Below are 13,230 nucleotides of genomic sequence, written 5' to 3' on the forward strand. Positions count from 1 at the left end.
CAGATGCAGTTTAATGTGGATAAATGTGAGGTTATCCACTTCGGTGGCAGGAACAGGAAGGCAGATTACTATCTAAATGGAGTCAAGTTAGGAAAAGGGGAAGTACAACGAGATCTAGGTGTTCTTATACATCAGTCAATGAAAGCAAGCATGCAGGTACAGTAGGCAGTGAAGAAAGCTAATGGCATGCTGGCCTTTATAACAAGAGGAATTGAGTATAGGAGTAAAGAAGTCCTCTGCATCTATACAGGGCCCTGGTGAGACCCCACCTGGAGTATTGTGTGCAGTTTTGGTCTCCAAATTTGAGGAAGGACATTCTTGCTATTGAGGGAGTGCAGCGTAGGTTCACAAGATTAATTCCTGGAATGGCGGGACTGTCATATGTTGAAAGATTGGAGCGACTGGGCTTCTATACACTGGAATTCAGAAGAATGAGAGGGGATCTGATTGAAACATATAAGATTATTAAGGAATTGGACACGCTGGAAGCAGGAAGCATGTTCCCGCTGATGGGTGAGTCCAGAACTAGAGGCCACAGTTTAAAAATAAGGGGTAGGCCATTTAGAACAGAGATGTGGAAAAACTTTTTCACCCAGAGAGTGGTGGATATGTGGAATGCTCTGCCCCAGAAGGCAGTGGAGGCCAAGTCTCTGGATGCATTCAAGAGAGAGATAGAGTTCTTATAGATAGTGGAGTCAAGGGATATGGGGAGAGGGCAGGAACAGGGTACTGATTGTGTATGATCAGCCATGATCACAGTGAATGGCGGAGCTGGCTAGAAGGGCCGAATGGCCTACTCCTGCACCTTCTGTCTATTGTCTATTGTCTACTGATGTCAGGCTCACTACCTATAAATTCCTGGTATATTTTAGAACCTTTTTTTAAAGAGCAGAACACTATAAGCTATCCTCCAATCCACCAGCATCTCACCTGCCACCGAGGAGGTTTTGAATATCACTGCTAAGGCCATTGCAATTTCTTCATTTGCCCCCCGCGATGTCTGAGGGAACACCTTGTCAGGCTCTGAGAGTTATCCACTATAATTTGCCTCAAGGTAGCAAACACCTCATCCTCTGTAATCTGTATCGAGTCCGTGATGCTGGTGCAGTTTTGCCTTGCTGTTCAGCCCCTGAGTAAATACAGATGGAAAAAAAATGTCCCGATACTTTCTCTGAGTTAGCTGCTTCTTGGTCACAGTCTTGGCTCCACCAGTTGCTGTTGTGTTTTTCTCGTCCCGCCTTCTTTCAGTTGTAGTCTGGTGCTTCCACCGTACCTTTGCTGTCTGCTCCCCTCACTTGCTCTGTGTTCAGTCACAGTTCCTGCTCAGCTTTGCCCTTCTCTGTTCCATTGCTTTACTTTTCCAATTATAAATTCACATCCTGGTTCATTTTGATGCCTCCTCTGTAATTTATTATCAATCTTTATATTTAAAGAAAATATCACTTTTCCCTACAGATTTTCCTGAATTTCTTTATGTTTTCAATAATCTTTCTAAGACTGATTTTCTTTCTCAGTTTCCGGCCTTTGCCTGCCTGTGTTCTCTGTCCCTCTCTATTTAGTATCCCTTCTTCCCTTCTCTCCCCCTCTTGCTCTCTCTGTCTCTAACACCTTGTTTCTTCAGCTCCTGAAATCTTTCCCCATTTTTGCTCCCCCTCCCTTCACACCCCACCCTGTTCCTTTCTGTATCTTTACTCCTATCTCTTTCTCCCCTTATAATTCTCCTTCACATTTTATCTCCTGCTGCTCTCCTCCCCCCTCCCTTTATGTGTGTTTTCCTCCCCTGCCCCTTAAGCACTCTCTTTCACAACACACAGGGCAAATGACAGCTCTCACCAGTGATATGCACAGTAGGAAGAGGACACATCCTAATCGAAGGTTCAGTGTCTGCTAACCGTCTCTTGGCAAGGAATAAGTTGTAAGCAAGCTTTCAAGTTTAACTGATGCAGCTTGTGCCAGTAAATTTAAATTATAAACAGCTTTGAACTGCATTATTTAAACCAAACAACTAAATGCACAGAGAATCAGGGCTGCAGACTGTTGTTGCTTGTTTGGTGGTGTCCTTTCTCCGAGGCAACTGGTTGGGAATATTTGCATGTGAAACCTTAGGCTGATGCCTCAGTACAATGGTAAGACTCCATAAGGTGCAAGTTCCATTCCATTTCTTTCTCATTTAAAGTCTACCCTCCCCTACCCTACGTTAAAAATGTTCACTTTGTGATGCACCATCAATAACTCTCTCTGAGACGTGAAGTCGAGATATCGGCTTTTATTGACTGGAAGAAAGAACAAGCAGTGGTTGACCACCATACTACATCCAGGAGAATGAGGGCCGGGCTCAGGCCTCAATTGCCATTATACGGGGTCTGTGGGAGGAGCCACAGGAGCAGTCAGCGGGGGGGACGTGTCCAGACAGGTATATGTAGTTCACCACATTCACCCCCCCCCCTTTGTTTTAAAAGAGAGTCCCCATGGGGCGAAGTTTCTTACAAGTATATTTACAGGTTAAGTCTATCAGGTGGTCGAATCTGTCGCTGCGATCTACGAAGCACCGGCTGTGATTGCACAGATGCTGGTGGTGATTGCACCGGAGACTGTGGTTGTGCTGGTTCCGGCCTAACTGGAGGTGTCAGCCCACTAGGCCAGTGATCCCTCATACGTGTGCGAGGCGCCTGGTACATGCGCGTACGAGACACCCGGTATAGGAGTGTCGTGAGGAGTCTGTGTAGGGCTCGGTGTGCGCGGTGTCACCTCGGGTACAGGGTTCATAGTTACCGTGGAGTGTTCGGGGTAGTGGTCTGCTGCTCCTGCGGATGAAGACTGTGTCCTCCCACTCATCAGGTAAGACCACGTAGGCATACTGGGGGTTCGCATGTAGAAGGTGAACCCTCTCGACCAGTGGGGAGTATTTATTGCTCCTCACATGTTTCCGGAGCAGCACTGGCCCTGGGGACGTCAGCCAAGCCAGTAGGGTGGTCCCAGTGGCAGACTTCCTGGGAAAAGAGAATAGGCGCTCGTGAGGGGTGACATTGGTGGACGTACATAACAGGGAGCGGATAGAGTGGAGTGCCTCAGGGAGGACTTCCTGCCATCGAGAGACTGGCAACCCTTTTGACTTAAGGGCTAAAAGTGTGGCCTTGATAAGTTGCGACTTTTCAGGACTGTAGAAGAGCAGTTTGCACTCAGCGCAGACTTGGCAGTCCCTGGTCATCGTCCTGATGTCCTCAAGGGAATACGGCAGGTTCCGGGCTTTCACGAAATGGTAAAATCGGGTGACCCCTGGATGGCAAAGTTGTGCGTGGAGGGCGTACAGCTGGTCGAGCTGTGTGCTGGTACACGCTCCCTGGGATAGGGCATCAGGGGGCTCATTGAGCCTTCCAGGCCGGTACAGGATATCATCGTTGTAGGTGGAGAGTTCTATTCTCCACCGCAATATTTTATCATTTTTGATTTTGCCCCGCTGTTGGTTGCTGAACATGAACGCAACTGAGCGCTGGTCGGTCAGCAAGGTGAACCTTTTGCCGGCGAGATAGTGCCTCCAGTGCCTAATAGCTTCCACTATGGCCTGGGCTTCTTTCTCCACCGTGGAGTGCCGAATTTCAGAGCCTTGAAGGGTACGAGAAAAGAATGCTACTGGCCTGCTTGCCTGATTGAGGGTAGCAGCAAGCGCGAAATCAGAGGCGTCACTCTCTACTTGGAAGGGAATGGTCTCGTCCACCGCATGCATCGTTGCTTTAGCAATGTCCCCTTTAATGCAGCTGAAGGCCGCACAGGCCTCGGCAGAGAGGAGAAAAGTGGTAGACTTGACCAGGGGGCGGGCCTTGTCTGCGTAATGAAGGATCCATTGGGCGTAATAGGAAAAGATGCCCAGGCACCGTCTGAGGGCTTTAAGAGTGGTGGGAAGAAGAAGCTCTAACAGTGGGTGCATACGGTCGGGATCAGGGCCAATGACCCCATTTTCCACGACATACCCAAGGATAGCGAGTCGGGTGGTTCCGAACACAGACTTGTCCCTGTTATGAGTAAGGTTCAGGGCTTCGGCCACTTGGAAAAATCATTGGAGGTTGGCATTGTGATCCGGCCAGTCGTGACCACAGATGGTGATGTTATCCAGTTAGGGAAATGTGGCCTTCAGTTGGTACTGGTCCACCATCCGGTCCATTTCCCTCTGGAAGACCGAGACACCATTTGTGACACCAAATGGGACACGCAGGAAGTGATAGAGCCTGCCGCCCGCCTCGAAGGCGGTGTAGGGGCGGTCCTCTGGGCGGATGGGGAGCTGGTGATAAGCGGATTTCAGATCTACTGTCGAGTACACCTTGTACTGAGCTGTCTGGTTGACCATATCCGCGATGCAGGGTAGGGGGTACACGTCAAGCTGCGTGAACCTATTGATAGTTTGACTATAGTCCACGACCATCCTATTTTTCTGCCCAGTCCGAACAACAACCACCTGGGCCCTCCAAGGGCTTGTGCTTGGCTCAATGATCCCCTCCCTGAGCAGCCGCTGCATCTCCGACTGAATGAAGGCCCTGTCCCCCGCGCTGTACCTCCTGCTTTTAGTTGCCACAGGTTTACAGTCGGGGGTCAGGTTGGCGAACAGCGGTAGGGGAGGGATCTTGAGGGTGGAGAGACTGCAAGTGGTGTCAGTAGCGCAGCTGTCAGCATGGTGCAGGGTCGGATGTGTGGGTCGGTGTGTGTGTGTGTGGTCAGTAGCGGGGTATATGACGATATCCCACAAAACTGAGTATTCCTGACAGTGAGTGGTGGGAGGGGCCCGTCATATGCCATAGTCACACTTCCGAGGTGGCTCTGGAAGTCCAGCCCCAATAGTACAGGTGCGCACAGTTGAGGCATGACCAGTAGCGCAAAGTCCCGATATTCTGTGCCCTGCACCACCAATGTCGCTACACAACCCACCCGGATGCCTGTGGAATATGACCCAGAAGCCAAGGTGACCCTCTGGCTTACCGGCCGTGTCACGAGTCCACAGCGTTGCACTGTGTCCGGGTCAATAAAACTCTCAGTGCTGCCTGTGTCTAACAGGCAGCTAGTCCTGTGCCCCTCCACCAGGATGTCCATCATTGACCTTGCAAGCTGGTGTGGGGCGTTTTGGTCGAGGGTTATGGTGGCCAGAGTTGAACTGCCGTCTTGGTGCCCGGTAAGCACCGGTGGGTAGGGGGCAGAGCATGTTGGCACCGACAAAGATGGCCGCCCCCATCCGGGCATGCAAGGTGGTGGTCCCCATGTCTCACACGAGGCGGACAGGCAAGATGGCTGCCCCCATGCCTCACACACAGTGCTGCCCAACCCCGCTCGTGGTTTAGACTTACAGACCTTGGCGAAATGGCCCTTCTTCCCGCAGCTGGAGCAGGTCACTTCTCGGGCCGGGCAGCGTTTTCGGGGTGGGGGGGCTTTTTGAGTCCGCAGAAGTAACACTGCACGGGTTTGCGACTGGCAGCAGCTGTGGTCAGGTTCAAGGAGTTCGTGGAATCGCGACTGGCAGCGGCGTTGGTGAATTCGCTCGCGGGAACCGGCGGCAGCAGGGTCTGAGGTGTCCACGGAATCGGCGGGGGATTGCGCAGCTGGACAGCGTCAGCGTGGTGCAGTGCAGCCTCCAGCGTGTTGGCCGTCTCGATCGCCGAGCGTAGGGTAAGATCGGCATTTTCCAGCAGCCGCTGGCGTACGTACACTGACCTGATTCCTGTAACAAAGGCGTCTTGTACTAGCAGCTCCACATGCTGTTCTGCCGTGAGAGTTTTGCAGTCGCAAGTCCGCACGAGTGTCTGTAGTGCTCGGAGAAATTGGGCGCTCGATTCTGCAGGCCGCTGTCTTCGCGTAGCTAAGTGATGTCTTGCATAGACGGTGTTCACCGGCCGCAGGTACTGTCTTTTGGGGGCGTCCAGTGCCCCTTTGTAGGTCAGCAGGCCTCTGATAAGTGAGTAAACTTTCGGGGTGACCCTTGAGAGGAGAATTCTGTGCATAACAGCGGGGTCAGTTGCACTAACCTCCTCCAAGTATGATTGGAAGCATGCAAGCCAGAGTTCAAAGGCAAGAGCTGCTTCAGGGTCTTGGGGGTCCAAATCCAATCTTTCTGGATGTAAAACGCTTTCCATGTTTTAAAACTTCCAGTCAATAAAATTGATGCACCATCAATAACTCACTCTGAGACGTAAAGGCGAGATATCGGTTTTTATTTACTGGAAGAAGGAACAAGCAGTGGTTGACCACCATACTACATCCTGGAGACTGAGAGGCTGGGCTCAGGCCTCAATCGCCTTTATACCGGGGTCTGTGGGAGGAGCCACAGGAGCAGTCAGCAGGGGGTGTGTCCAGACCAGTATATGTAGTTCACCACACTTTGCTTCTGCACCTTCTGCACTGAACACCATCTCATCTGACATTTTAAACTCCATTTCATCCTAGTGGTCTCTGCCTTTAACAAATTGTTCCCTCTGTACATTAGTCTTCCCTTCCACACAGCTGGAACCTCTTTTCAATCATACTGGCATCACTAATCAGCTTACTGTGCCTAAATGTACTTCCATCTGCCAACTGTACCAAAGAGAAGCATCAACAATATTCCCTGTAGGTCAGGTCTCATCTCAGTTCCAATTCCTGGTGTCATCAACACCATGGACATGTTGAGGCACCATGTTATTTAGTACCTGATCCCTCAACTTTATGCCAGGGTCAGGCAATTCATTTGATTGAAGAAGTAAGTGCAGTAAATGGTCTGTTCATTTTTTTTTCCACTTTGTTTTTAATTTCTACTTCTTCAGAATTTTAAGTAAGTGTATCATTTTTTCCAAATACTTAAAGGCTGAACTTGATTTGAAATGTTTTTGAATATGTTCAATAATATTAAAAAAACAATTCACTGGAATGAACATCCTGTCAAAAGGCCAGCAGGGTATTCCAAGATGGGCCATCCACATCCTCATCACTTTCTGCAGCTTGCTCAAATAGGACACCTTCAACAGCCAGGCCTCCAAATCTGTCAGTCCCTTGACAGCACAGAAAGTAAGTGTGAGGACAAGTGTGTACCATTCCATTCATTTATTTTACCTCACAACCTACCTCGCACTAGAAACCATTCTATTTGCTCTACTGGCAAACTCTCACAATTCACTTACCTTATTATTGACTCATTTCACTAACCTTTTGGCCTCCATTTCTCATCCACGTTTACATCCTTCCCTCTCCTTTAGTCTCTTAAAACCATATCTGTAACTATAGTCACTCTCACTGATGTAGCTGTCCTCTCTGCTTCCTTAAATCCAAAGAACAGACATACAGATAACAAACAAGAGAAAATCTGCAGATGCCAGAAATCTGAGCAACACACACAAAATATTGGAGGAACTCAGCAGGCCAGGCAGCATCCATGGAAAAAAGCACAGTCAACATTTTAGGCCGAAACCCTTCAGCAGGACTCCTGCCAAAGGATTTTCGGCCCAAAATGTTGACTGCTTTTTTCTATGGATGCTGACATATAGATAACTTGTTTAGCCATTTTCCAGCACCCTAAGGACCCTGCTGTTGTCGACAATATGGAGACCATGAAGCAAAGGAGCAGAGTTAGGCCTTTCAGTCTGTGGAATCTGCTAAGCCATACAATCATGGCTGATTTGTTCTCCCTCTCAATCCCGCTCTCATGCGTTCTCCCTGTAACCTTCCACACCAGGGCAAACTTTGAGGCAAACTCTCCCTCAAAAGCACTGAAGCCAAAGCTAAAAGCATCTACAAATGTTTCTGACATTCAGAAATATTCAAAAACTAAAAATTATTCAAACAATTTGAGGCTATTTTAAAATACCATTTTAAAAAATGTAAATTACAAACAATTTTATTAACTTATAAATAAACTAATGGTTAGTTTTATCCTTCGTAGTTGATTTTTTTTCAGTGGCAATAAATTGGGAGGTTGTTCTTGCTCAAATACATCTTTTGCAAAGTTTGCTTGAGGAAATTCTCCTCTGTAAGTGGTAAGAACCCACAGAAAACTTAAGGTCCCTCACTAAACTCTCAGTCAACAAATCTGCTAACTAACAACTTAAAAACCTTGGGACTTCCACACTTATGCAGAAATCTTGAAGTTACAGACAGCCTCACCGGGAAACATTTGCTGTCGTGGCAGTGATTATTTTGTATTGCAACTTCCTTGCAAAATCCTAGAATATGTTGTTAGTGGTTTATCTCTCTCCTCTAATGAAGCTATATCAATCTTCTCCTCAGGACAAAAAAAAACATTGACACCACTGGTCTTGTCTCTGTCACTCCACTTCCAATTCGCTTACCTAGTCCAAAATCCTCAGGTGCACATCTGAAGTTCCTCACCTGAAACTCTTCCAATCAAATTGCTAAAACAGTTGTTATCAAAATCATTGTTAACCTCCACATAATATAACAAAGATGAATTGCTTCTATTCATTCCTTAGCATGGTTGGTCACATCATCAACTTTAAGCTGTCTTCAGGTTGCTCTCAGAAGTTTCTATCCAGTCACAACTGCCTACACTTCCAATGTCCCTCCAGGCAAAATTCAGCAATAGTATCCATAGATAATCTAAAGGCTCACCCCACTTCTCACGTCACATAGCTTGTAGATGGTCTGACGTTCAGCACTACACCAGAAAAAATAATTGTTCCAAAGAAGCAGTCAGAAAAATGTCTGCTTCTGCACAGGAAGCCCACCATAAGAAATTTTGCTCTGCAATGTTCAAGTTCTTCTATAACTAAAGCATGCACATCAAAAGAGAAGGTGCTGAGCCCTTAGCTTCTAAGTTCATCACGACTTCCATTCTGTGATTTCTTACTCCCTCTGTGGTTTGAAACTGAAGCAGAAAAGTCAGTGAATATAATTCTGGGTGTCAGGCTACACAGTCACAGTATCAAAAAGAGAACATCTATTTACACCTCCATAGCATTCCCTCAATCCAAACTCAAACTTCTGAAATCATCATTCATGTGCATCAGCATGCCACAGCAAGGTACTTCTGGTCATCCTCCCAGATGAAACCACTCCATTATCAATTGCCATGGCTTCAGCTGCCAAATCCCTAAGCTCCAAAGTTCCCTTGCCTCTTAACCACTCTTTCTCTTTAAAATGTTCATTTGCAGAGCAAATTTAATGGGCCAAATAGCCAAATTCTGCTGCTATGTCTTATGATTTTACAAACTCCCTCCATGAGCATTTATATCTACTTCAATATCATATATTTATTGGTGCTCACTGAAATAAATATTGAACCAGATGACCAAAATATATCCTCATGTTTTGACAATGCCCCTGGAGAATACCTTTGTTGCAATAAACATACTTATTAGGTACTCACTAAATCATTTCATATAAAGGTTTTACAGCCAAAACTGTTAAAATATTTTTTTGGAAATGATTAAGAGAACATTGATCGTACTTTAATAATAAGACCCTATTTTTCTCCATCCTCCAAATAATCATTTCCTGTGAATGTTCTGTTGTATAAATTCTTAAAAGAAATAAACTTTAAATGTAGAAATATGTGTAATATTTCATAATGTCTCAAAGAATTTATTTAGATCAGGATGCTGTAGAATACGAAATCCAATTGTGGCTGTCACTCCAATAGTTTTGGCCCAAATACAATGCACTGTTTATGAAGTGGACTGTCTAAGAGTTTAGTCATAAACTCATTTTTAAATGAAAGATGACAACCTACTGAAGAAACAAATTATATGTGACAGAGAAAATGTATTTTCAGATTTGAGCCTCTTTCTTTTGGAAAACCAATGTATTAGATCATGGATTTAAATAAATTGTATTTAATCATTCCCTGGTTTGCTTCAGGCTGGCTGTCCTGGATTGGGAATGGAATTGTCATCTTCATCATGTACAAACAAAGACAAGCCCTCGAGCCCCAAGATTATCTTACTTTGAATCTTGCTCTATCAGATGCCAGTGTTTCGATATTTGGCTACTCACGAGGAATCATTGAAATTTTTAATGTTTTCCAAGATGATGGATTTCTCATCACAACTATATGGACTTGTGAAGTAAGTTAATTTAAATCCTTGCAGTTAAATATAAAGCAATGGTGTTAGCTTGTTTTTTTTAATCTCTCATGTTATGTTTCATGATCATTATGTGTGTGCAGGAATACATTAACTATAAACAAAACGGCACAATGCATAGACAAACCCTTTAATCCATATTATGCTGAAGTTTAATCATTCCACATGGTTTAATTATTCCCCATTCCTTAGTAATGTTGTGAAGAGTTGCCAATATCATGGCATTCACATGTTTAAGGTATCCTTTTCATCTGTTAGGCAACTTTACAAATAAATAATCTTGCTTGCACTGTCCCATCTGATATTATTTGCAATATAATTATACACTGAAAATTTGTTCCCATTTTTGTACAGCTATGTGCATGTTGAGCACTATAAATACTCAACTTAGAGTGTATGAGTGCAAACTGAACTTCAGTGATTCCCTCCAGCTAATAACTATGGTCACGGTTCTACACCCTGTTTCCAAAAGTATTGGACAGCATTGGGTTCTGGAGTCTGGTGTATCTACTGTACTGTACCTGCCTTGCCACCCTTCCTGAACCTGCCCACTTTCTCTGGTTGCAGATGGTTTTGTGATCTGACTGTCCCCATCACTCGGTCCATCCGGCAAGGTGGAGCAAACTCTACACAATGATTAAACTTCCGACTTCCCTTCGCAAGTCCCTGCCCAGGGATTTCAGAGGCCCTTTGACATTTCTCCATCTCAAAGGGTCTAAGCTATTTTCTAAAACAAAGCTATTCAGATTTAAATAATTAAAACCCAAAATGATTGAAATTACAAACAAATTAACACTGCAGTACTAATAACTAATTAAAAACTGAAGTAAAACAAGTCAAGCGTTCACTTGCACTTCCCACTTCACTTTTCAGATCAGTGGTGCTGCAGTGTATTTTTCATCCTTCCCTGGAGTAAAGCTGAGGGCTGGATGTGAAGTGCATCCTGATGCTTCTTCAGCCTAACCAAGACCTGCCACTGCATTCAGTTGAGGGACCATTGGTGGACAGGACAATCTGACTTGCAACTCCTCCCGGACATCTGCTTTTCATAGTGAACATATCGAGGTCAATGATAAACTGGGCCAAGAACAGAGCCATCAGAAAAAAAATTAAAACACAGTTTTAAAGTACTGTTTCATTTAAAGCAATGATATTTTTATGTAGTTCTGAATACTTAAAGATAAGCAAGGTTTTAAAGCATCAATCTTATCACAATACATTTTGTATACTGAAAGGCTTCCATTGAACATGGAGCAGAAATAAAAATTTGCAAAGTAATTTTTGGGAAATACTTTCACAAGAACATGGGACCAAATTTTGGCCGCATTGCAGCTGCCATATTTAAAGCAAACATTAGAAATTATAATTTTTCTTATCCAAAGGCTATAAAGATAACTTTTGGATATATGCAGGAAGACCATATAATCCCTAGCTTAGTTGAAATGTTTGAGAGCATATTGTGGAGAATTACTTAGATAATTGTAAGAGATGGGAAGTGGTGGGAGAGAAACATTTGCAAGGACACAGATCTTAAAAAGGGGAAATGAAGGAATTAAAAACAAAAAATAGATGCTGACAATATAGTTGTAGATTATCCAATGTGAACCATGGGATATGGAAACAACCAAAACATTTGAATTACGTTTTAAATTTAGTGGTTACCTTCACTTCAGAAGTACAAATGGCAAAACCCTGAACCAATATCTAAAAATTACGCAGCTAGCCAGTCAGCATGTCTAAAGGATTAAAAGACAGGCTGAGGTCTTTCTGTGAAGGAACAACACTTCAACATAACCTTTTGTTGCAAAGGTTACACTTAAATTGCTGTCTACCTGCAACATATTCTTCATTCATTGCTTTGGCATCTAGCTACTGAGGGATTGTCTGCTCAATTCTCAGGAACTTTTAACTAATTCTTCTGTGCTGATGTGGTGTAGTACTTTCAAATGTGATCTTTTTAGTGACAGGACAAGAAATACTGCATTATTGTGGGAATAACAAGGTGTAAATGACTGGAAATATACAAGTAATTAGAATCACCCATGTGTGAGTATTTTTACGCTAAAATGAAGTGTAACAATGTTGAATTTAAATGTTAGAGAAAGAACTCACTAACTGGGGGAATACCAAGAGAGCTTCCATTGAAAACATTTGGAGGTAATTTTTACCTTATTCCAAATCAGGGAGAAGGTGATTTGATAAAAGGTAATCCTTGTACTTCTTACATTTGCTCTCTGCTCAGCAGCTTCAGCAGATACAGATCACCTTCCCTCTCTTTCTACAGCCCCCAATTAGATTAATGTCCTCCAAAGCAAGATCCAAGAGAATACAGTCTACAAGATGTTTGACCTCCAGACTTTCGATACTCACCGATTTTACCTACATAAAACCATCCCCAAACTCCTACCTCAGTACTTGCTCAACCTACTAATTACTCAACTTTTCTCCATTGCAGGTCTTGCCTTAGTCCAGTTCCAGATACTTAAGCACAAAATTTGGGCTGATTTATTTGTGTCACACTGGGAACATGCTGCCCTAATACAAATCATATATTTTCTAATGAGAAATTAAACTGAGGCAATGCCTGCTGAGAGAATAAAGCTATACAGTTACTGCACTGCTTCCAGATGTAGTGGCCAGCACACGGAAGAGGGCTTTGGAACTGGCAAATCCAACAAGCAGGAAAAATAGGAGTGTGATCAAGAAGCAGTTATGAGGCTGTCATTTGCATTATATATATCTGGCACCTGCTAGTTTTCAACATCTCTTTGGATGATTAATGCATACGCCACTGTTATGTTTGCTCTTAGTAAAGGGAAATTTGGCGTGGGTATACACTAGAACATTTTATTATCCAACTATTGAACTGTGTTCAACACTGCTCACAATCAAGTGCTGGGTGAAACACATCTATTGCCCACTGGGAAATGAAGTTCTTTATTATGCACACATAATAACACATACTCCCCCTTTAGAGAAAAACAACCACAATGCTATGTCCTCATAAACCTGTAAGGAACAATAATTCTTTCTAATAAAGATATCTACATTAACTGAAATTGTAATAAGCAAATACAGTCCCTTATCCACTCAACAACTTTCAATCAGTCCCTTAGGTGGGTAATGATCATTTTTAATCTGTGAAATGTGTCCAAAACTGTATTGCTTGCATTTAGTGTAT

General features: G+C 44.1%; 1 protein-coding gene across 1 annotated transcript in view; it reads left to right on the forward strand.

Moving 5' to 3' along the window:
- The first annotated feature begins 5,204 nt into the window (after positions 1-5,204).
- Positions 5,205-13,230, forward strand: part of opn6b (opsin 6, group member b) — a 49,097-nt gene continuing 41,071 nt past the window's right edge. The window contains exons 1-2 of the mRNA XM_059987808.1: positions 5,205-5,265; positions 9,826-10,031. Of these exons, the coding sequence (XP_059843791.1) occupies positions 5,205-5,265; positions 9,826-10,031 (267 nt within the window). The remainder of the gene's footprint in view (positions 5,266-9,825; positions 10,032-13,230) is intronic.

This window comes from Hypanus sabinus, chromosome 2 (genome assembly GCF_030144855.1).
Source record: "Hypanus sabinus isolate sHypSab1 chromosome 2, sHypSab1.hap1, whole genome shotgun sequence".
NCBI lineage: Eukaryota > Metazoa > Chordata > Chondrichthyes > Myliobatiformes > Dasyatidae > Hypanus > Hypanus sabinus.